Here is a 25207-nt window from a genome sequence, read left to right on the forward strand (position 1 = left end):
ACTAAGGATCTATACAGCTGCAACATGACTTGCCAAATTTTATACTTAATGCCCCGGCCAATGAAGGCAAGCATGCCGTATGCCTTCTTGACTACCTTCTCCACCCGTGTTGCCCCTTTCAGTGACCTGTACACCTAGATCTCTCTGACTTTCAATACTCTTGAGGGTTCTATCATTCACTGTATATTCCCTACCTGCATTAGACCTTCCAAAATGCATTACCTCACATTTGTCCGGATTAAACTCCATCTGCCATCTCTCCGCCCAAGTCTCCAAACAATCTAAATCCTGCTGTATCCTCTGACAGTCCTCATTGCTTATCCGTAATTCCACCAACCTTTGTGTCGTCTGCAAACTTACTAATCAGACCAGTTACATTTTCCTCCAAATCATTTATATATACTATGAACAGCAAAGGTCCCAGCACCAAACCCTGCGGAACACCACTAGTCACAGCCCTCCAATCAGAAAAGCACCCTTCCATTGTTACTCTCTGCCTTCTATGACCTAGCCAGTTCTGTATCCATCTTGCCAGCTCACCCCTGATCCCGTGTGACTTCACCTTTTATACCAGTCTGCCATGAGGGACCTTGTCAAAGGCCATACTGAAGTCCACATAGACAGCATCCACTGCCCTACCTGCATCAATCATCTTTGTGACCTCCTCGAAAAGCTCTATTAAGTTAGTGAGACACGACCTCCCCTTCACAAAACGGTGCTGCCTCTCGCCAATATAAACCGTGCTGCCTCTCGCTAATACAAACCGTGCTGCCTCTCGCTAATACAAACCGTGCTGCCTCTCGCTAATACAAACCGTGCTGTCTCTCGCTAATACAAACCGTGCTGCCTCTCGCTAATACAAACCGTGCTGCCTCTCGCTAATACAAACCGTGCTGTCTCTCGCTAATACAAACCGTGCTGCCTCTCGCTAATACAAACCGTGCTGCCTCTCGCTAATACAAACCGTACTGTCTCTCGCTAATACAAACCGTGCTGTCTCTCGCTAATACAAACCGTGCTGCCTCTCGCTAATACAAACCGTACTGTCTCTCGCTAATACAAACCGTGCTGTCTCTCGCTAATACAAACCGTGCTGCCTCTCGCTAATACAAACCGTGCTGCCTCTCGCTAATACAAACCGTGCTGCCTCTCGCTAATACAAACCGTACTGTCTCTCGCTAATACAAACCGTGCTGTCTCTCGCTAATACAAACCGTGCTGCCTCTCGCTAATACAAACCGTGCTGCCTCTCGCTAATACAAACCGTGCTGTCTCTCGCTAATACAAACCGTGCTGCCTCGCGCTAATACAAACCGTGTTGCCTCTCGCTAATAGAGGCGGACCCGGAGAGTTAAAATAGCGGGAGGTGGGAGGAGCTCACCATAACAGTGACCTCATAGGAAAGCGGACTGGTAAGTAACTGCTAATTTGCATTACCTATTCTAATTTACTTTCAGTTAGAGATAAAAAAAGAGAAATGTTTTACAGGTTAGAAAGACTAAAAACCAGCTGAAAATTTTAAATTAAAGAACCAAATTAAAAACTAATTAAATTAAATAAGGATGGGGGGGGGGGGTAGGTGATGTGTTGTACCTGCATGATGTGGGAACAGGTGGACCCCATTGTGGTTCTTAGCGAACACATCTGTAGTTGAGGAACTTTGGCTCAGAGTTGATGAGCTGAAGTCCAAGCTTTGGATGCTGTGACAAATGAGGGAGAGGGAAGATTTTCCTGGACGCTATATTTCAGGACGCAGTCACACCCCTTAGCTTAACTACCTTGAGTTCGGCCAGTGGTCAGGGTCAGGAGGGTATGGCTGTGAGTGAGGTAGGGAGAGGGATCCAGGAGGTTGGGATGCAGGAGCCTAAACCCTTGTCCAACAGATCCAATATTTTTCCTCCCTTTCCGGATGGGAGCGGAGACTGTGGGGTCATGAGAAAACTGACCACAGCAGTGTGGTACAGGGCACCATCCAAGTGGGGGGAAAGAAATGTCCTAATCGGTGGTAGTATAATTGGGGGCATAGACACTGTTCTCTGTGACCAGGATCAAGAATCCCGAAGATTGTGTTGCCTACCTGGTGCTCAGGTTCGGGATATCTCATCTGAGCTGCAGAGGAACTTGGAGTGGGAGGGTAAAGAGACAGTTACCGCGGCCCATATGGGTATCTATGACATAGGTAGAACAAGAATAGAGGTTCTGCTGAAGGAATATGAGCAACATGGTGGCAGTGGAGCACTGCTGCCTCACAGCTCCAGGGGCCCAGGTTCAATTCCAGCCTCGGGTAACTGTCTGTGTGGAGTTTGCACTTTCTCCCGGTGTCTACGTGGGTTTCCTCCGGGTGCTCCGGTTTCCTCCCACAGTCCAAAGATGTGGAGGTTAGGTGGATTGGCCATGCTAAATTGTCCCTTCGTGTCCAAAAAGTTAGGTGGGGTTACAGGGTTATGGGGATAGGCTTGGGCTTAAGTAGGGTGCTCTTTCCAAGGGACTCGATGGGCTGAATGGCCTCCTTCTGCACTGTAAATTCTATGATCTATGACTAGCCAGGGGTTAAATTGAAAAGCAGAACCAAAAAGGTAATAATCTCTGGATTACTACCTGAACCATGAGCTAATTGGCACAGGGTCAATAAGATTAAGGAGATAAATGCGTGGCTCAAAGATTGGTGTGGGAGAAATGGGTTTGAATTCATGGGATATTGGCACCAGTACTAGGGAAGGATGGAGCGTTCCAATGGGACAGTCTTCACCTGAATCAAGCTGGGACCAGAGTCCTGGCGAATCACATAATTAGGGCTGTCGATAAAACTTTAAATTAAATAGTGTGGGGGGTGGGGAAATGGAGAATTAGGACATCAAAGTTAAAGGGGCTGAGAGCTCAGGAGAGGTTACTAAAGTTTCCAGAACAAGTAATAGAACAGAAAATCTAGAAAGCAGCAGGAATCTAACTTCAAGCACAACAAAAAAGGGGACAGCTAATAGAAGGGAGGCAGTCAACGCCGGACTGAGGGTGTTGTACCTAAATGCGGGCAGTATACGAAACAAGGTAAATGTTGCACACATTGAAATTGACGGGTAAAATGTTATGGACATCACGGAGACATGGCTGCAAGGGGTTTAGGGCTGGGATCTTAATATTGAAGGATATTTGTCCTATCAAAAGGACAAGCAGATGAGCAGAAGGGGTGGGGTTGTCTTGTTAGTAAGAAATTAATTTAAAACAATAGGAAGAAGAGATAAGGGTCAGTAGGCGTAGAATCTATTTGGGTAGAGTTGAGGAATCGGAATAAAAAAGATCCTGATGGGAGTTACATACAGGCCCCCTAGCAGTATCCAGGATGTGGGGTAGAAAATAAATCAGGAGACAGAAAAGGCTTATACGGCAATATTACTTTGAGCCAGGGAGGATGGATGCGAGGTTTCAGGGATGGGAAGAAAGGGAGGAATAAGGAAATGAAGGCTCTGTTTCTGGGAGGGCGATTTGCGAGTTTGGAGGAGTTGGGTGAGAAGTTTGGGCTGGCATGGGGTGAAGGTTTCAGGTATATGCAGGTGCGGGACTTTGCGAAGAAGGTCTTCCCAATAGCGCCTGCCTCCTCATTGTTGGAGACGGTGCTGACTGTTTGGGGGGGGGGGGGGGGGGGGTTGGAGATGGGAGGATAATCTTGGTGATTTATGGGAGGATTTTGAGGTGGCCTTAATGGGGGGGCTTAAGGCAAGGTGGGGGGAAGAGTTTGGGGTAGTGCTGGAGGAGGGTCTGTGTGAGGTGCTATGGTGGGTAATTGCCTCAACTCTGCGTGCGAGGCTGGGGCTGATACAGCTGAAGGTAGTGCACAGGGCGCACCTCACAAAATCAAAGATTAGCCAGCTGTTCGAGGTGGTGGAGGATGTATGTGAGCGATGCAGGAGGGGCCCTGCGAACAATGTACATATGTTTTGGTCCTGTCTAAAGTTGGAAGGGTTTTTGAGGTGTTCAGCACCATCTCGGGGGTCTTGCATGTGGATGTGGAGCCCGGTCCGTTAGAAGCCATATTTGGGGTGTCAGACTGGCTGCGGTGGGTGCAAGGGCAGTTATTTTAGCCTTCAGCTTGCTGATTGCTCGCAGGCGGGTCTTGTTGTGGTGAAGGTCAGCGTCTCCAACCTGTACCTCGGTGTGGCGGGCGGACCTGTTGGAGTTTGTGACCCTGGAGAAGGTGAAGTTTGCGCTGAGGGGAGTGATGGGGTTTGTTTATCATGCATTTACGGGAGTTTGTTACAGTTGACAGGTGGGGTCAGGGGGTTTTGTTTGGGATTGTTTTGTATTGTAAAATAGTTGAAAATTTGCTGAATAAAAATACTTTAAAAAAATAATCATGGGGGACTTCAATATGCAGGTGGACTGGGAAAATCAGGTTGGTAGCGGATTCCAAGGAATTTGTGGAAGGTCTACGAGATGTTTTTTTGGGGTGCTTATGACAGAGCCTCTAGGAAACAAGCAGTTCTGGATTTGGTGATGTGTAATGATGCAGGCTTGATTCGGGAAGTTAAGTTGAAGGAACCCTTAGGGGGCAGTGACCACAATATGATCGAATTCACCCTGCAGTTTGAGGAAGAAGTTGGAATCAGATGGTAATGGTTTTACAATTGAACAAAGGTAACTGGATAGGCGGAACAGTGGCGCAATGGTTAGCACTGCTGCTACACGCACTGAGCACTCGGGCGGCCCCGGGTCACTGTACATGTGGAGTTTGCACATTCTCCCCGTGTCTGAGTGAGTCTCATCCCACAACCCAGAGATGTGCAGGATAGGTGGATTGGCCACGCTAAATTGCCCCTTAATTGGAAAGAATGATTGAGTACTCTAAATTTATATTAAAAAAATAAAGTTAACTGGATACTGCAAAGGCTATGGGCCCTGACAATGTTCCGGCAATAGTACTGAAGATTTGTGCTCCAGAACTTGCTGCACCCCTAGCCAAGCTGTTCCAGTACAGCTACAATACTGGCATTTACCCAGCAAAGTAGAAAATTGCCCAGGTGTGTCCTGTACACAAGAAACAGGACAAATTCAATCCAGCCAATTACCGCCCTATCAGTCTACTCTCCATCATCAGCAAAGTGATGGAAGGAGTCATAAACAGTGCTATCAAGTACTAATGGGGACAAAGAAATGGCAGAGGAACTGAATTGGTACTTTGCATTAGTCTTCACAATGGAAGATACCAGTGGCAGAACTTCAAGAGAGTCAGGGGGCAGAGGTGAGTGACGTGGCCATCACGAAGGAGAAGGGTGCTGGGGAAACTAAAAGGTCTGAAGGTGGATAAATCACCCTGACTGGATGGATTACACCCCAGACGTCTGAAGCAGATAGCTGAGGAGATTGTAGAGACATTGGTGGTAATCTTCCAAGAATCACTGGAGGGAGGGAGGGTCCCAGAGGATTGGAAAATGGCTAATGCAACACCCTTGTTTAACAAGGGAGGCAGAAGACAGGAAATTATTGACCGGTTATACCGATCCAACAGTTAAATGCAGAAGGCATTTTCCATCAGAGTGTGGAGAGTTGGAATGGAAAGTTAGCACATAAGTACGGTGCATTACCTCTTTAAAGTGAAAGTTTTGAAACATAGCAATGCTGATTGTATTTTCCAGGTTGATTTTGGCTTGAAATGTTTTTATCCCCAGTTTGGTCATTCCTGAGGAAAAAAGCAACCAAATAAACAGATGTTTATCACACAACCAACAAGTACAAGGAGCACATATACTTCTTTGTCATTAAGATTGAGACCATGTACTCAGCTATCTCTGCACGGTACTATTTTGAAGATGAGCAGGGGACTTATCTTCGGTGTCATAACCAATATGTATCCCAAAATCAACATCACAAAAAAGCAGGATACCTGGTCATTATCACATTGCTGTCTGTGGGAGATTGCTGTGCGCAAATTGGCTGCAACGCTTCCCATGTCATTCTAACAGTTCCAACTACACTTCAAGAAGCAGTTCATTGGCTGTAAACCACATTGTCAGACTGTAACAAACACTGTTTCCATGTCACTTCCTCCATCCCTCTCCCAGGCGACTGTCTGAGGCTGAATTACACTATTCATAGAAACATACAAAATAGGAGTCGCCCATTCGGCCCTTCGAGCCTGCACCGCCATTCATTATGAGCATGGCTGATCATCCAACTCAATAGCCTAATCCTTCTTTCCCCCCCCCATATCCTACGATTCCCTTTGCCCTAAGTGCCATATCTAACTGCTTCTTGAAAAGATACAATGTTTTGGTCTCAACAACTTCCTGTGGTAACGAATTCCACAGGCCAACCACTCTCTGGGTGAAGAAATTTCTCATCTGTTTTAAATAGTCTACCCTGTATCGTCAGGTTGTGACCCCTGGTTCTGGACACAAACACCATCGGGAACAATCTTCCTGCATCTACCCTGTCTAGTCCTCTTAGAATTTTATAGGTTTCTGAGATCACCCTCATTCTTCTGAACTCCAATGAATACAATCCTAACCGATTCAATCCTCCTCATAAGTCAGTCCCACCATCCCGGGAATCGGTCTGGTAAACTTCACTGCACTCCCTTGAGCAAGAACATCCTTCCTCAGATAAGGAGACCAAAATTGCACACAGTATTCCAGATGTGGCCTCACCTAGGCCCTGTATAATTGTAGCAAGACATCCCTGCTCCTGTACTTGAATCCTGTCGCTTTGAAGGCCAACATACCATTTGCCTTATTTACCACCTGCTGTACCTGCATGCTTACCTTCAGTGACTGGTGCATGAGGACACCCAGGTCTCATTGCGCATTCCACTCTCCTAATTTATGGCCATCCAGATAATAGTCTGCCTTCTCATTTGTGCTATCAAAAATGGATAACCTCGCATTTCTCCAAATTATACTGCATCTGCCAGGGTGGCATGGTGGCGCAGTGGTTAGCACTGCTGCCTCACGGCAGTGAAGACCGGTGTTCAATCCCGGCCCGATCACTATCCGTGTGTAGTTTGCACATTCACTCCGTGTTTGTGTGGGTCTCACCCCCACAAACCCAAACATTTCGGACAGAGATAAGGAGACATTTCTTCACACCAAGAGTGGTGAGCCTGTGGAATTCATTACCACAGGAAGTAGTTGAGGCTAAAACTTTGAATATATTCAAGAGACGGCTGGATATAGCACTTAGAGAGAATGGGATGAAAGACTATGGGGAGAAAGCAGGATTAGGCTATTGAGTTGGATGATGAGCCATGATCGTGATGAATGGCGGAGCAGGCTTGAAAGCCAAAAGGCCTCCTCCTGCTCCTATCTTCTATGTATCTATGTGAGGGGTAGGTGGATTGGCCATGCTAAATTACCCCTTAATTGGAAAAAAAAGAATTGGGTACTCTTATGTGAAAAAAATATATACTGTAAAAAAACAATCACTGTAAGGATCCCAGCCGAGTAAAGATCAAGAGGGAGACTCGAGGGCAGGTAGAAGTAGAAAGAAGTTGAAACGTTACGTCACAGCCTGCAGGTAAGTGATTGGCTGGTGACTGGTAAGTAGTTTTTCTTTTCCCTGAGGTGTTCTCGTGCGGGGCGCAGTGGTTGCTGAGTGAGTGCTTGCTGAGTAGGGGAGTACATTTAAAAAAAAAACTTACTGTTGGGAGTTTCCAGTTGAATCCGGTCGGAGTGAGGACAGAGTGACTGCTGGGTAAGTAGTAAAGATTTAAATTGTTTGCGTGGGCCCATGACAGCTGATTGCTGTTCTCGTGCGGTGCGCAGTGGTTGCTGGTCAAGAGTTTTATTTTTACCTGTATTTAAGTTAGGTGGTTCCTAAACCCTAGACACTACACTTGTAGTGTCCTCCACCCTTCCACTGCCTTTAACCTAATGGGTAGAGTGAATAACTGGTAAGTTCTTTCTTTCTTTTTCTTGTTTTATCTAGAGGGGATGGCAGGGAAGGCAGTGCAATGTTCCTCTTGCAGAATGTTTGAGGTGAGGGACGACGTCAGTGTCCCTGCTGATTTCACCTGTGGGAAGTGCACCCATCTCCAGCTCCTCAGAAACCGAGTTAGGGAACTGGAGCTGGAGCAACTTTGGATCATTCGGGAGGCAGAGGTGGTCATAGACAGTAGTTACTCCGAAGAATCAAGATAGATGGGTGATGGTGAGAGGGGCTGGGAGGAAGCAGTCAGTGCAGGGATCCTCTGTGGTCGTTCCCCTCAGTAACAAGTATACCACTTTGGATACTGTTGAGGGGGATGACCTACCAGGGGTAAGCCACGGTGAATGGATCTCCAGCACTGAGTCCGTCCCTGTGTCTCAGAAGGGAAGGAGGGAGAGCAGGGGAGCAATAATTATTGGAGACTCGATAGTTAGAGGGACAGATAGACAGTTCTGTGGCAACGAAAGAGACTCATGGATGGTATGTTGCCTCCCGGGTGCCAGGGTCCGTGACCTCTCGGACCGTGTTTTCAGAATCCTTAAGCGGGAGGAGGATCAGTCACAAGTCGTGGTACACATCGGTATCAACGACATAGGTAAGAGAAGGGACGGGGATTTAAAACAGGAATTTAGGGAGCTAGGGTGGAAGCTGAGAGCCAGGACAGACCATGCTGTCATCTCTGGTTTGTTGCCAGTGCCACATGCTGGGGAGGTGAGGAACAGGGAGAGAGTGCAGATAAACATGTGGCTGCAGGGATGGTGTAGGAGGGAGGGTGTAGAACATAGAACAATACAGCACAGAACAGGCCCTTCGGCCCACGATGTTGTGCCGAACCTTTGTCCTAGATTAATCATAGATTATCATAGAATTTACAGTGCAGAAGGAGGCCATTACAGTGCAGTAGGAGGGAGGGTTTCAGTTACATGGATAATTGGATTATAATCTGGGGAAGGTGGGACCTGTACAGACAGGATGGTTTGCACCTGAACCAGAGGGGCACCAATATGCTGGGAGGGAAATTTGCTACGGCTCTTCGGGGGGGGGGTTTAAACTAATTTGTCAGGTGGATGGGAAAACGAGCTGTAGTCCAGAAGCCAGTGTTGAGAGTAGTGAGGTACTGAGGAGGGTTTCAAGGTCGCAGGGCTGTACCAACAGACAGAAAGGTGGGTTGAAGTGTGTCTACTTCAATGCAAGGAGCATCCGGAATAAGGTAGGTGAACTTGGAACGTGGATTGGTACTTGGGATTACGATGTTGTGGCCATTACGGAGACATGGTTAGAACAGGGACAGGAATGATAGTTGGAGGTTCCGGGGTATAGATATTATCATAGAATTTACAGTGCAGAAGGAGGCCATTCGGCCCATCGAGTCTGCACCGGCTCTTGGAAAGAGCACCCTACCCAAGGTCAACACCTCCACCCTATCCCCATAACCCAATAACCCCACGCAGCACTGAGGGCAATTTTGGACACTAAGGGCAATTTATCATGGCCAATCCACCTAACCTGCACATCTTAGGACTGTGGGAGGAAACTGGAGCACCCGGAGGAAACCCACGCACACGCGGGGAGGATGGGCAGACTGCGCACAGAAAGTGACCCAAGCCGGAATCGAACCTGGGATCCTTGGAGCTGTGAAGCAATTGTGCTATCTGCAGTTTAACGGCTGCAGAAAAGCAGTGCGAAGGGGATCTGCCTACTGAGGTAATATGGGCCGAAGTTAGAAATAGGAAAGGAGCGGTCACGTTGTTAGGAGTTTTCTTTAGGCCCCCAAATAGTAAAAGAGATGTGGAGGAAGAAATTGCAAAACAGGGTAGTTGTCATGGGTGACTTTAATTTTCCAAATATTGATTGGAACCTCAAACGGTTGAACAGTTCGGATGGGGCAGTTTTTGTAGTGTGTGCAGGAGGGTCTCCTGACACAATATGCCGACAAGAGGAGGGGCCACATTGGATTTGGTACTGGGTAATGAACCGGGCCAAGTGTTAGATTTGTTTGTGGGAGAGCACTTTGGAGATAGTGACCACAATTCGGTGTCTTTCACTATTGTAATGGAGAGGGATAGGGCCATACGGCAGGGCAAGGTTTATAATTGGGAGAGGGGTAATTATGCTGCGATTAGGCAAGAATTAGGGAGCATAAGATGGGAACAGAAACTGTCAGGGAAAGGCACAAATGAAAAGTGGAGCTTGTTCAAGGAACAAATACTGCGTGTCCGTAATAGCTATGTCCCTGTCAGGCAGGGAGGAAATGGCCATGTGAGGGAAGCATGGTTCACAAAAGAGGTTGAATGTCTTGTCAAGAGGAAAAAGGAAGAGTATGTAAGGATGAGAAAACAAGGTTCAGTTGGGTCGCTTGAGGGTTACAAGGTAGCAAGGAATGAGCTAAAAAAAAGGGCTTAGGAGAGATAGGAGAGGGCAAGAGAAGTCCTTGGCGGGTCGAATCAAGGAAAACCCCAAAGCTTTTTACTCTTATGTGAGAAATAAAAGAATGACCAGGGTGAGGTTAGGGCGGTCAAGGACAGTAGTGGGAACTTGAAATGAAATTAAATGAAAATCGCTTATTGTCACGAGTAGGCTTCAATGAAGTTACTGTGAAAAGCCCCTAGTCACCACATTCCGGCGCCTGTTCGGGGAAGCTGGAGGCTGGTACTTGTGCATGGAGTCAGAAGAAATAGGAGAGGTGTTGAATGAATACTTTTCTTCAGTGTTCACAAAGGAGAGGGGCCATGTTTTTGAGGATGAGAGTATGATACAGGCGGGTAGGCAGTGTTAAGTAATGGGTTAAGGGACATTGCAATTAGTTGTCTCATTTATGTTAAGTATCCATTAATTGACACTGATATGTAAAGGGGCTTCAGGTGGCCTCTGTCAGGTGGTGTGTTGTTAAGAGTTTTGTGCAGAGGCTGTGGAAGTGAAATAAATGGTGTTTGGTGAAAAGGAACAAGAACTTTAGACTCTTCATTTCACAGCAACTAAAACGTCTAACAATAGTAGCAGAGGATGGGTGCTGTGCAAATGTGAAGGTTTGAAAGATACAACTTTTCCTGATCAAACCAAGGAGTGAGTGAGAAGGGAAAAATAAAAGATACATGGCTGAACCCAGGATAAAGATGGCTGGATATGACTATCCTCACTTATTTTTTGAAAGGGAATCGTACGACCAATGGAGAAGTGCAGTAGTTATGTGGACTAAAGTAACTGCTTTGGGAAAGAGAAAACAAGGTATGGCATTGGCTCTTTCTCTACCATATGGCAGTAAAATCCGAAACAAAGTGCTTTCTGAGCTCGAATTGGAAGAGTTAGACTCAGAAGAAGACTTTATTACATTATATGGATAAGATTTATAAGAAAGATGACTTGTTAAGTACATATGAAGCATGGTCGGATTTTGATAAGTTCCGGAAAATGGAGGATATCTCATGGAAGACTATATAATGGAATTTGGCAGACTATATAAAAGGCTGCAGAAACACAATCTGGAATTTCCACAGTCTGTGTTGGCCTTTAAATTACTTGACTGTGCTAGAGTGAGCAACATGGATAGGCTCCTGGTTTTGACAGGAGTTCAGTTTACTGATAAGGATACCTTATTCGAACAGATGACAAAAGCTTTACAAAAGTTTCTGGGGAAACATTCGATTCCGATGGCTCTGATGACCCAAATAGGTCAGCCTGCAATAAGGCAGAATATGGAAGATACACTACTAACAGGATGGCAAAATCGTATGGCTACGAACAGGGCTTAAGACTATAGACGGAGACCGAGACAAGGAAATTATGAAGACAGAAACCCAGTTAGAACCTACAATAGGAAGATGAACCCCAGAAATGCACGTGGCATGATAAATCAATGTTTTCGATGTGACTCGCAATACCATTATGCTTTCAACTGTCCAACTCATTATGATAGAGTGTTTGAAGAGACACATGACACAGAAGAGTCAGAAGAGGAAAAATATAGTGACCAGAAAGAAGGCATTGTCCTATTGACAAGCAGTTTTACGCCGGTAATGAGGGTGTTGGTTGCAGAATCCTTCAACTGTGCTGTATTGGACAGTGGCTGCACATCTACTGTGTGTGGAATTGACTGGTTAAAATGTTACCTGGACTCTTTGAATGCTGAAAATTGTAACAAGGTTAAGGAATTTGAAAGTTCCACAAGTTTCAGGTTTGGGGATGACAATACTCTGAAGTCGCTGAAAAGAGTGGTGATCCCTTGCAATACTGTCGGAGTGAATCATTTCATTAGCACGGATGTTGTATCAAGTGAGATACCTTTGCTTCTGAGCAGACTATCGATGAAGAAAGCACACATGAAACTGGATATGGAACAGGATAAGGCAACAGTTTTTGGAAAGACGGTGGACTTACAATTTACAGACGGGACACTATTGTATTCCATTACTGACAAATAATTTTTCAAGTAGAGTGGTTAAGGATGTGTTAATGGCAGTTGAAAATGGGACTTTAGCTGATAAAAGGCTTGTGGCATTAAAACTGCATAGGCAATTTGCACATCCGTCTCCTCGGAGGCTGAAAATCTTATTAAAGGATGCAGGGGTAAGGGATGACGACTATACTAAACTGATAGAACAGGTTAGTGACCGCTGTGAAGTTTGTAGGAAGTACAGAAGGACACCAGCACGACCGATAGTAACCCTACCTTTGGCCAGGGATTTTAACAACATTGTGGCCATGGTCCTTAAGATGAATGGAAAGGCCCAGGGAAGATCATAGGCATAGATGGCAAAACAATTATTTTGCAACATGGTAATCAAACTGTTAGGGTCCATTCATCAAGGATAATGGGTACAGATTACAAATTTTCAAATTTAGACAGAGCAGACAGACATGACGAGGAACCAGAGTCACCTGGTACGCATGTGTTACAGAACTATGAGGACCAATTAACTGATATAGACAGGGTTTCTGTGAAGGAACACAACACTTCTGGTGAATTAAAACAGGCCATTTTTCCAAAAGGGCAACTGCCAAAAGTTGGTGCAAAAGTGACATACTTGCCTGAAGGGTCTAGTCAATGGAAGGATGCAACTGTTATTAGTAGAGCAGAGAAGGCCACTGGAAAGTATAAACATTGGTTGAATGTACAGCATTTAGGGGAAGGAGTCAAGACATTGAATTGGGAAAACGAAGTTCAAAAATGGAGGGCACAGAAACGCAGTGCCAGTTCAGATAGTACATCAGATAGTGAACAGGTCTGCAGGAAAAGGTTGTGAACTATTGAAAGGACATCCCACAGCAGATGGGAAAGATCAAGCAGTAGCAGTACAGAACGAGATACCAGGCGGGAGAGGGGACGTAGTTTGTCAAGATCTCGGAACATGAGTAAGACTACGAATACTAATAGGAGTAGAAGCCCACATGCATGTGAGATTTTGGTGGCTTCAAATAAATTAGATGAAAAAGTTATTAAAGAAGCTAAACAGCAAGAATTGCATAGTTGGAGTGAATTTGGGGTATGCACGGAAGTACCGGATAGGGGACAAAGAGCTCTATCCCACAGATGGATTTGCACAGAAAAGGTTCTTCCGGATGGAACTTATAAGGCAAAGGCCAGGCTCGTGGCAAGGGGATTTGAAGAAAACTTAGAAGATCAGGATTTAAGGGTAGATTCACCTACAGGAGGAAAGGTTATTTTAAAGATCTTCTTGGCTCTATTAGCCACAAAGGCATGGGAATGCAAATCTATAGATATAAAAGCTGCCTTTTTGCACGGGCATCAGCTCCAGAGAGGCATTTTTCTCCGTCCTCCTAAAGAAGCAGCTAACACAGAAGGGGTACTCTGGAAGTTGAACAAATGTGAATATGGATTAAATGATGCATCTAAAGTCTGGTATTTTTCGGTAAGGTCAGTTTTGTTAAAGTTAGGCTGTTGCCAGTTGAAAGCCGATCCTGCAATGTTTTACTGGCAGTATGAAGGAAATCTTTCTGGCATTTTTATGATGCATGTCGATGATTTTTTGTGGGGTGGGACTAGTGATTTTGAAGCTATTGTGATCTCTGGTTTGAGGAAAGAATTCAGGGTTGGAAGTCAGGCTTCCGGTGCATTTAAATATATTGGACTGGAAATTGGACAGACTAAATTAGGGGCAACTTTACGTCAGCAATCTTATTTGGAAAGCATCACCCCAATAGCAATTAGTCGTGGCCGAGTTTCAGAAAAAGACGCAATGGTTTCAAAGATAGAAAAAAAGCAACTACGAAGTTTAATTGGGCAACTGAACTGGTTAGGTAGACAGACTAGACGTGAGTTTTGATGTCTTAGAGTTGAGTACAAAAATGAATGATCCCAAAGTGGAAGACATAATAAGAGCAAATAAAGCATTGGCCAAACTAAAAATGCAGGAGTGTGTTTTGAAGTTCCCGGTTTTAGGTGACCTTAAGCACTTGAAACTCATAGTTTATAGTGATGCGTCCTACGCAAATTTATGTGATGGGGTTTCAAGCGCAGGAGGTTTTATAATTTTCCTTTTGGGGAACAATGATAAATGTTGCCCACTTGTGTGGGAAACAAAGAAAATAAGGAGAATGGTAAAAAGCACTTTGACTGCTGAGACGTTAAGCCTTGTAGAGGCGGTGGATATGGCTTTTTATATAAGTATGATATTGATAAGAAATTTTGGGATTAGGGGATTTGGGTAATATACCTATTGACTGTCACATTGCCAATAAATTCCTGTGGGAAAATGTGCACTCTACAAAAAGTGTCAATGAAAAGAGGTTACGGATAGACATCGCAAGTTTGAAGCAGATGTTGGACAGAGGGGAAATAACAAAAATTAAATGGGTCGACAGGAGCTATCAACTGTCAGACTGTTTTACGAAAAGAGGGCCGGGTTCACAGAAACTTTTGGATATTGTTAATGAAGGGCGCTTGTTTCTGTGACTGTTTTGTTTTCTTTCTCGTCCAAACAAAACAAAACAAAAAAAAAAGTGGTGGGACATCATGTGTGTTTTTCAGTTTCTTGAAATTTTGTTTTCACCTAATTCTTTTTTTTTCTCCAAGGAAGGGGAGACTGTTAAGTAATGGGTTAAGAGACATTGCAATTAGTTGTCTCATTTATGTTAAGTATCCATTAATTGACACTGATATGTAAAGGGCTTCAGGTGGCCTCTGTCAGCTGGTGTATTGTTAAGAGTTTTGTGCAGAGGCTGTGGAAGTGAAATAAATGGTGTTTGGTGAAAAGGAACAAGAACTTTAGACTCTTCATTTCACAGCAACTAAAACGTCTAACAGGCTGGAGGAGGTAAATGTTCTGACGAAGGATGTATTAGCAATTTTGAATAACCTTTGGGTCGACAAGTCCCCTGGGCCAGCTGGGATATATCCAAGGATTCTTTGGGAGGCAAGGGATGAGATTGCAGAGCCTTTGGCTTTGATCTTTGAGTCCTCGCAGTCCACGGGGATAGTGCCAGAGGACTGGAGAGTGGCGAATGTTGTTCTTCTGTTCAAGACAGGGAATAGGAAAGAGCCTGGTAATTATAGGCTGGTTAGTCTTACTTCGGTGGTCAGTAAGTTAATGGAAAAGGTCCTGAAGGATAGGATTTATGACCATTTGGAAAGATGAGCTTGATCCGGGATAGTCAACACAGATTTGTGAAGGTTAAGTCTTGCCTCACAAATTTGATTGAATTCTTTGAGGAGGTAACTAAGTGTGTCGGTGAAGGGAGAGCAGTTGGTGTTGTATACATGGATTTTAGTCAGGCGTTTGATAAGGTTCCCCATGGGTCGGCTTATGAAGAAAGTAAGGAGGTGTGGAAAGAGAGGGAAATTTGGCCAATTGGATAAGTAACTGGCTATCACATAGAAGACAGAGGGTGGAAATTTTTCAGACTGGAGACCAGTTACCAGCGGTGTAACACAGGGATCAGTGCTGGGTCCTCTGCTATTTGTGATTTTTATCAATGACTTGGAGGAGGGGGCTGAAGGGTGGGCCAGTAAATTTGCTGATGACACCAAGATTGGTGGAGTAGTGGATGAGGTGGAGGGCTGTTGTAGGCTGCAAAGAGACATTGATAGGATGCAGAGCTGGAGTTTAACCCTAATAAGTGCGAGGTGATTCATTTTGTTAGAAAATATTTGAATGCGGATTACAGGGTCAACGGTAGGGTTCTGAGGAATGTGGAGGAACAGAGAGATCTTGGGTTTCATGTCCACAGATCTCTGAAGGTTGCCACTCAAGTGGATAGAGCCGTGAAGAAGGCTTATAGTGTGTTCGTGTTTATTAACAGGGGGCTTGAGTTTAAGAGCCGCGGGGTTATGCTGCAACTATACGTGACCCTGGTGAGACCACATTTGGAGTATTGTGTGCAGTTCTGGTCACCTCATTAGAGGAAGGATGTGGAAGCATTGGAAAGGGTGCAAAGAAGATTTACCAGGATGCTGCCTGGTTTGCAGGATAGGTCTTATGAGGAAAGGTTGAGGGAGCTAGGGCTTTTCTCTTTGGAGCGGAGGAGGATGAGAGGCGACTTAATAGAGGTTTATAAGATAATGAGGGGGATAGATAGAGTGGACGTTCAGAGACTGTTTCCTCGGGTGGATGTAGCTGTTACAAGGGGGCATAACTATAAGAGGGTGGGAGATATAGGAGGGATGTCCGAGGTAGGTTCTTTACTCAGAGTGGTTAGGGTGTGGAATGGACTGCCTGCTGCGATAGTGGAGTCGGACACTTTAGGAACTTTCAAGCGGTTATTGGATAGGCACATGGAGCACACCAGAATGACAGGGAGTGGGATAGCTTGATCTTGGTTTCGGACAATGCTCGGCACAACATCGAGGGCCGAAGGGCCTGTTCTGTGCTGTACTGTTCTATGTTCTATACTGCTTCTGACATTCATTTGCCCACTCACTCAACTTGTCCAAATCGCAATGAAGAATCTCTCCATTCTCCAAACAGCTCACCCTCCCATCCATCATGGTGTCATCTGCAAATTTGGAATATTACATTTTGTTCCCTCATCTAAATCATTTTTTTAAAAATATTTTAAAATTTTCCAATTAAGGGTCAATTTAGCATGGCCAATCCACCTACTCTGCACAACTTTGTGTTGTGGGGGTGAGACCCACATAGACTCGGAGTGACCCGGAACCATGATTGAACCCAGGTTCCCGGTGCCGTGAGGCAGCAGTGCTAACCACTGGGCCACCGTGCTGCCCTCTTCATTTAAATCATTAATATATATTGTGAATAGCTGGGGTCCTAGCACCAATCTCTGCGTTCAGTGGAGGGATGACAGTGGATAGACAATGGCAAACATTCAAGGAACGCATGGAGGAACAACAACTGTTCATTCCTGTCTGGCACAAAAGCAAAGGGGGTAAGAGGGCCAATCCATGGCTTACAAAGGAAATTAGAAATAGTATCCGATACAAAGAAGAAGCATACAGATTGGCCAAGAAAAATAATAGGTCTGAGGATTGGGAGCAGTTTAGAATTCAGCAAAGAAGGACAAAGGGATTGATTAAAAAGGGGAAAGTACAGTCGGAAAGGAAGCTTGCAGGGCACATAAAGACTGACACTGAGAGTTTCTGTAGATACGTGACGAGAAAGAGTATGGTAAAGAGAAATGTAAGCCACCAACAGACAGAAACTGGGAAATGCATAATAAGGGACAAAGAAATGGCTGAGCAATTGAATACATACTTTGGTTCTGTCTTCACAAATGAGGACACAGATCAGATCCCAGAAATGTTGGAGAATGAAAGGTTTAGTGAGAGGGATGAACTGAGGGAGGTCAACATTAGTAGAAAAATGGTGCTGGGAAAACTGATGGGATTGAAGGTGGATAAATCCCCAGGGCCTGAGAATCTGCATTCCACAGTGCTTAAGGTGACGACTCTGGAAATAGTGGCTGCATTGATGGTCAACTTCCGGGATTCTATAGACTCTGGAACTGTCCCTGCAGATTGGAGTGCAGCTCATGTCACTCCGATATTCAAAATGGGAGGTAGAGAGAAAGCAGGGAATTACAGACCAGTAAGCCTAACATCGGTAGTGGGGAAAATGCTTGAATCCATTATCAAGGACTTTACAGCGGAACATTTAGAAAGCAGTGGCAGGGTCAGTCAGAGTCAGATTGGATTTATGAAGGGAAAATCATGCTTGACAAATCTATTGGAATTCTTTGAAGAGGTAACCAGTACAGTCGTCAAGGGGGAGCCAGTCGATGTGGTATATCTGGACTTTCAGACAAAGTCCCGCATAAGAGATTATTGTGCAAAATTAAAGCGCATGGGATTGGGGGAAATGTATTGAGGTGGATAGAAAACTGGTTGGCAGAACGGAAACAAAGAGTAGGGATTAATGGGCCCTTTTCATATTGGCAGGCAGTAACTAGTGGGGTATCACAGGGATCGGTGCTGGACTCCCAGCTATTCACAATATATATTAGATTCATTAGATTTGGATGAGGGAACAAAATGTAACATCTCAAAGTTTGCAGATGATACCAAATTAGGTGGGAGGGTGAATTGTGACGAGGATGCAGGGATCCTACAGCAAGATCTGGACAAGTTGGTCGAATGGGCAAACCAATGGCAGATGCAGTATAATTTGGATAAGTGTGAGGTTATTCATTTTGGAAGCACAAAGGCAGATTACTACCCGAATGGTTGTAAATTGGGAGAGGGGAGTGTGCAGCGGGACCTGGGTGTCCTTGTGCTTGTGCACCATTCGCTGAAGTTAAGCATGCAGGTGCAGCAGGCGGTAAAGAAGGCTAATGGTATGTTGACCTTCATTGCAAGAGGTTTCGAGTATAGAAGCAGGGATGTGTTGCTGCAATTGTACAGGGCCTTGGTGAGTATTGTGTGCAGTTTTGGTCTCCTTCTCTGAGGAAGGATGTTCTTGCTCTCGAGGGAGTGCAGTGAAGGTTTACCAGACTGATTCCAGGCATGACGGGACTCATATGAGGAGAGATTGACTAGGTTGGAACTGTTCTCACTGGAGTTCAGAAGAATGAGGGGGGATCTCGTGGAGACTTATAAAATTCTAACAGAACTAGACAGGGTAGATGCAGGGAAGATGTTACCAATGATGGCTGTGTCCAGAACCAGGGGTCAACAGTCTGAGTATTCAGGGTAAACCATTTGGGACAGATAAGGAGACGTTTCTTCACACAGAGTGGTGAGCCTGTGGAATTCATTACCACAGGAAGTAGCTGATGCTAAAACTTCGAATATATTCAAGAGGCGGCTGGGTATAGCACCCGGGGAGAATGGGATCAAAGGCTATGGGGAGAAAGCAGAATCAGGCCATTGAGTTGGGTGATCAGCCATGATCTTGATGAATGGCGCAGCAAGCTTGAAGGGACAAAAGGCCTCCTCCTGCTCCTATCTTCTATGTATCTATGTACCCCACGAGTCACTGCCTGCCAATTTGAAAAAGACCCGTTAATCCCTACTCTTTGTTTCTATCCATCTCAATACATTACCCCTAATCCCATGCGCTTTAAGTTTCTTTGTTCTTTAATAGGATGGGAATAGAGGGATACGGACCCAGGAATTGTAGAAGATTGTAGTTTAGTCGGGCGGCACGGGCTTGGAGGGCCGAAGGGCCTGTTCCTGTGCTGTACATTTCTTTGTTCTTTGTTCTTTACACACTAATCTCTTATTTGCTAAAAGCCTTCTCAAAGTCTAAATGTACCACATCCACTGGCTCCCCTTTGTCAACTCTACTGGTTACATCTTCGAAGAATTTCAGTAGATTTATCAAGCATGATTTCCCCTTCATAAATCCATGCTGACTCTGTCCATCCTGCATTATTTTCGAAGTGCGCTGCTATAAAATGGACACCCTCATCCATACCTTTGTTACTTTTTTATCAGTACCTCCTATCTCTTAATTCACCTAAATCGGCCACCCAAATCCTTTATTTTTATTCATTCACACTGGGCAGTATTTATGTGCTAGGGGACATAGGTTTAAAGTGCATGGGGAAAAGTTTAGAACAGATGTGCGAAGCAAGTTTTTTACACATATGCAATGTGCTGCCCGGGGAAGTGGTGGGAGCAGGTACAATAGCGGCATTTAAGGAGCATCTAGACAAATATATGAATAGGGTGGGAATGGAAGGACTTTGGGTAGGGTGATCTTTCCAAGAGCTGGTGCAGACTCGATGGGCCGAATGGCCTCCTTCCGCACTGTAAATTCTATGTTAATCTATGATACGAACTCCGTAAGTGCATACGGTTTTAGTTTAGGCCGATACCATGGTCGGCGCAAGCTTGGAGGGCCGAAGGGCCTGTTCCTGAGCTGTATCCTTGAGGGCATTTAAGAGTCAACCACATTGCTGTGGATCATGTAGGCCAGACCAGGTAAAGACAACAGATTTCCTTCCCTAGCAAACCATTAGGACATTAGCGAACCAGATGGGTTTTTATGACAATCGACAACGGTCTCATGGTCACCTTTAGAATTCCAGATTGTTTTATGCCATGGCGGGATTTGAACCCGGGTCCCCAGAGCATGACTCTGGGTCTCTGGATTACTGAACAATACAACTACGCCACTGCTTTCCCTCCTAACTCTCACCAAATCCTGTTTAATCATCACCCATTTTCAAATTCTCATCCTCCTTTTCAAATCCCTCCGTTGCCTTTTCCCTCCCTATCTCTGATCTCCCCTGAGATATTGGTGTTCCTCTAATTTTTTGGCATCTTTGATTTTAATTGCTCCAACACTGGCACCTATGTCTTCAGCTACCAAGACTCTAAACTCTGGAATTACCTCTCTAATCCTTTCTAGCTCGTTAAAGAAATGCCTTTAACCGTGCCTCTTTGACCAAGCTTTGGTTTATCTGTCCTAATATCTCTGTGAATCATGTAAATTTTGTTTGGAACCATTCCTATGGGAGCACTTTGGGGTGTTTTGCTATGATAAAGGCGCTATATCATCGATTCACTTTTACTCTTGTATTTGAAGGCAGATAGGAAACGTAGTAAAGAGTGAGAGCCGACTCGAACAGGAATCTCAGAATGGACAGACTTATTATTTAGACTGAAATAATTTGCAGGTGAGAGGTGGAGCGGAGTGTAGTTGGTGGTCATGTATGTGGAAGGTTGCTTAATACTGGAGGATCGTTAGCTGAAGGGTAGAGCAGATAATACATGTTCTCACCATAATACATCATCATCATCGTTGTTTCCTTTCCAAACCCCATTCCTCTGTAACTCGGCTCTAAAATATACAAGTACGCAATATTTAATATCACCAGGGAATACAAACACCATGTGTAACACACAGAACACAATACACCAGTAGAACCACCATAGATCAGGACTTGTAAGGGGTCTCAATTAATGTTCCAGTAGATGAATATGTGCATTGGAGACCCCAAGAGTACATCAACATGAGCAGAGGAATCCGGGGGGTACATCAAATCTGTTTGGTAGTACAGAACTTGAGTAGCTGAAGAAAAAAGACATGGTGTTGAAGCTTTACATTTTGCACTTCTCAGGACAATTCAGAAGAATACCAGTTCTAATGGGAACAACAATTTATCCTGCAAGAGGAGAGTATGCTGATTGGTGGGCAAGTGAACACTGATTGGTAGAAGTATTGCCATGGAGAATGCATCAGGGAACAGCTAACTGTCAAGCTTTTGTTTAAAATCAAACCAGGCAGGTCGACTAATTGGTCAAGTATTGCCCTGGGGAATGAACCAGGAAATGACCGTCTCCCACGTTTTTTTTTAGTTTAAAAAAAAAGGCATAAATCATGAACATGCTTCTTATGTCTGCAAAGGACAGCACCCTGTGTATGAATATATGTGGCTTGGGAGCATGCACGTGAGTCACATTGCTAGCCCGGCTGGTAATCTTAATGGTTTTCAGTGACAAAAAGCTTCAACGGCACTTTTCAGCAATATTCAAATGTTCGTGTTACAGATCTCAAACCTGTACTTAGGTGCAACCCAAGTTTAGGACACCATCTGGAATTGTACTGGCTGTTTTTCAGTTTCAGAGGACATAATGTGCTGTCAGAATAACGGCGTGTTTATGTGCAAATGCAATAGCAACTTCAGGTGCAAACAGACCATAAGATATAGGCATGATGTGGAGATGCCGACGTTGGACTGGGATGAGCACAGTAAGAAGTCTTACAACACCAGGTTAAAGTCCAACAAGTTTGTTTCAAATCACTAGCTTTCGGAGCACTGCTCCTTCCTCAGGTGAATGAAGAGGTATGTTCCAGAAACATATATATATAGACAAAGTCAAAGATGCAAGACAATGCTTTGAATGCGAGCATTTGCAGGTAATTAAGTCTTTACAGATCCAGAGGTAGGGGTAACCCCAGGTTAAAGAGGTGTGAATTGTCTCGAGCCAGGACAGTTGGTAGGATTTTGCAAGCCCAGGCCAGATGGTGGGGGATGAATGTAATGCGACATGAATCCAAGTTCCCAGTTGAGGCCGTACTCATGTGTGCGGAACGTGGCTATAGATTTCTGCTTGGCGATTTTCTGTTGACGCGCGTCCTGAAGGCCGCCTTGGAGAACGCTTATCCGGAGATCAGAGGCTGAATGCCCTTGTCTGCTGAAGTGTTCCCCGACTGGATGGGAACATTCCTGCCTGGCGATTGTCACGCGATGTCCGTTCATCCATTGTCGCAGCGTCTGCATGGTCTCGCTAATGTAACGCCAATGTTCCCGTAACAGCCTCCCCGAGCAGGCGCCGGAATGTGGCGACTAGGGGCTTTTCACAGTAACTTCATTTGAAGCCTCCTTGTGACAATAAGCGATTTTCATTTCATGTACCATACTTTGGGACATCATTTCCTGCAGCGTATGAGGTAGACAACGTTGGCCGAGTCGCACAAGTATACCGCGTACCTGGTGGGTGGTGTTCTCATGTGTAATAGTGGTATCCATGTCGATGATCTGGCACGTCTTGCAGAGTTGCCATGGCAGGGTTGTGTGGTGTCGTGGTTGCTGTTCTGAAGGCTGGGTAGTTTGCTGCAAACAATGGTTTATTTGAGGTTGCGCGGTTGTTTGAAGGCAAGTAGTGGGGGCGTGGGGTTGGCTTGGCAAGATGTTCATCTTCATCGATGACGTGTTGAAAGCTGCGAAGATGATGTCGTAGTTTCTCCGCTCCGGGGAAGTACTGAACGACGAAGGGTACTCTGTCAGTTGTTTCCCGTGTTTGTCTTCTGAGGAGGTCGCTGCGTTTTTTTGCTGTGACGCATTGGAACTGTCGATCGATGAGTCGAGCACCGTATCCCGTTCGTATGAGGGCATCTTTCAGCGACTGTAGATGTCTGTTACGCTCCTCCTCGTCTGAGCAGATCCTGTGTATACGGAGGGCTTGTCCATTGGGGATGGCTTCTTTAATGTGTTTAAGGTGGAAGCTGGAGAAGTGGAGCATCATGAGGTTATCCGTGGGCTTGCGGTAAAGCGAAGTGCTGAGGTGACCGTCCTTGATGGAGATGAGTGTGTCCAAGAATGCAAACGATTTGGGAGAGTAGTCCATGGTGAGTCTGGTGGTGGGATGGAACTTATTGATGTCATCATGTAGTCGTTTCAGTGATTCTTCGCCGTGGGTCCAAAGGAAAAAAATGTCATCGATGTATCTGGTGTATAACGTCGGTTGAACGTCCTGTGCGGTAAGGAGGTCTGGTTGAAACTTGTGCATGAAGATATTGGCATATTGAGATGCGAATTTGGTCCCCGTGGCTATACCGTGCGTCTGGATGAAGAGAAGGTGAAGACGTTGTGATCCAAAATGAAGCGGCTGAGTTGCAGGATTGCGTCTGGAGATTGGCAGTTGTCGGTGTTGAGTACTGAGGCTGTTGCAGCAATGTCGTCATCATGGGAGTCGCTGGTGCAGAGTGCCGAGATGTCCATTGTGACGAGGAATGTTCCTGGTTCAACTGGTCCATGGGTGCGGAGTTTCTGTCGGAAGTCCGTTGTGTCGTGACAGAAGCTGGGCGTTCCTTGTACGATGGGTTCAAGATGCCCTCGTTCTAGCCAGAGAGGTTCTCACACAGGGTCCCATTGCCTGACACGATAGGCCGGTCTGGTGTGTTGGCCTTGTGTATTTTCGGGAGGCAGTAGAAATCTCCAACGCGGGGAGTACGTGGGATGAGAGCACATAGGGTGCTCTGAAGGTCTGGATCCAAGGTCTTGATCAGTCTGTTGAGTTGGCGAGTGTGTTCCTTGGTCAGATCTGCGGGTAACTGTCCGTAGTGTTCCTGATTGTTGAGTTGTCGGTACACTTCTTTGCAGTAGTCCGTTCTGTTCAGTATGACGGTCCTTTGTCTGCTGGTTTGATGACTATGTTGCGGTTGGTCTTGAGAGCGCAGATGGCGTTGCGTTGTGCTTGGGTGACGTTCGGGGCTGTCTTGTGAATGCGACTGATGAATCTGGCATTGACGTGACTGCTGACAGTTTGAGCATACATGTCGAGTCTAGGGCAGCGGCCTTCCGGTGTGGTCCAATTCGACTCTTTCCTCTTCGGTTGCTGCACCGCAGATCTCTTGGGTCTGCTGTTCCGGTTCATTGGTTGACTCATTGGGTTCGCTGTCGGCCTCTCGTGGTCTGTGGAAGAACTCCCGGAGCCTCATTCGCCTGATGAAGAAGATATAGCAGAATTAGGCAATTTGGCCTATCGAGTCTGGCGTCCTGGGGAGACAGTGGCGTGGCAGTATTGTCACTGGACTAGTAATCCAGAGACCTAGATTAATGCTTTGGGTACCTGTGTTCGAATCCCATCATGGCAGATGATGAAATTTGAATTTTAAAAAAGATCTGGGATTAAAAGTCCAATGATGACCATGAAACCATTGTCGATTGTCGTAAAAACCCATCTGTTGACTCATGTCCTTTGGGGAAGGAAATCTTACCTGGTCTAACCTACATGTGACTCCAGTGTGGCCTACATGTGACTCCAGAGCCACAGCATTGTGGTTGACTTTTAAATACCCTCTGGGATGGGCAATAAATGCTGTCCCAGCCAGCAATGCCCTCATCCCATGAACAAATAATTTTTTAAAAATCAAGTACAGCAGGTCAGTTATCCCTGTGTCCTGGCCAGTATTTATCCCTCAATTAATATCACAAACAATAGATTATCTGGTCATTATCACATTGCTGTTTCTGAAAGTTTTCTGCGGGTAAATTGGCTGCCGCGGACCTGCATTACAGCGGTGACTTTATTGGCTGTGAAGCACTTTGAGACATCAGGTAGTCATGAGAAGGGCTAAACATATGCAAGATCAGAGCTGCTCTGAAATGATGCATGGGGTGGTTTTGGAGCAATTTAAGGGCTGTGCAC

The 25207-nt window shown here is 45.4% G+C and overlaps 1 protein-coding gene across 5 annotated transcripts in view; it reads right to left on the reverse strand.

The window, feature by feature from the left end:
• Window positions 1-25207, reverse strand: part of nat9 (N-acetyltransferase 9) — a 49205-nt gene that overhangs the window by 13383 nt on the left and 10615 nt on the right. For 3 of the 5 annotated variants that reach the window (XM_072482994.1, XM_072482991.1, XM_072482990.1), the window contains 2 exons: window positions 21054-21113; window positions 5577-5671 (listed from right to left, as the gene is read on the reverse strand). In XM_072482994.1, coding sequence (XP_072339095.1) covers window positions 5577-5671; window positions 21054-21113 — 155 coding nt within the window. The remainder of the gene's footprint in view (window positions 1-5576; window positions 5672-21053; window positions 21114-25207) is intronic. The other 2 variants (XM_072482993.1, XM_072482992.1) reach the window with 1 other exon arrangement.

This window comes from Scyliorhinus torazame, chromosome 18 (assembly GCF_047496885.1).
Source record: "Scyliorhinus torazame isolate Kashiwa2021f chromosome 18, sScyTor2.1, whole genome shotgun sequence".
In the NCBI taxonomy this organism is placed as follows: domain Eukaryota; kingdom Metazoa; phylum Chordata; class Chondrichthyes; order Carcharhiniformes; family Scyliorhinidae; genus Scyliorhinus; species Scyliorhinus torazame.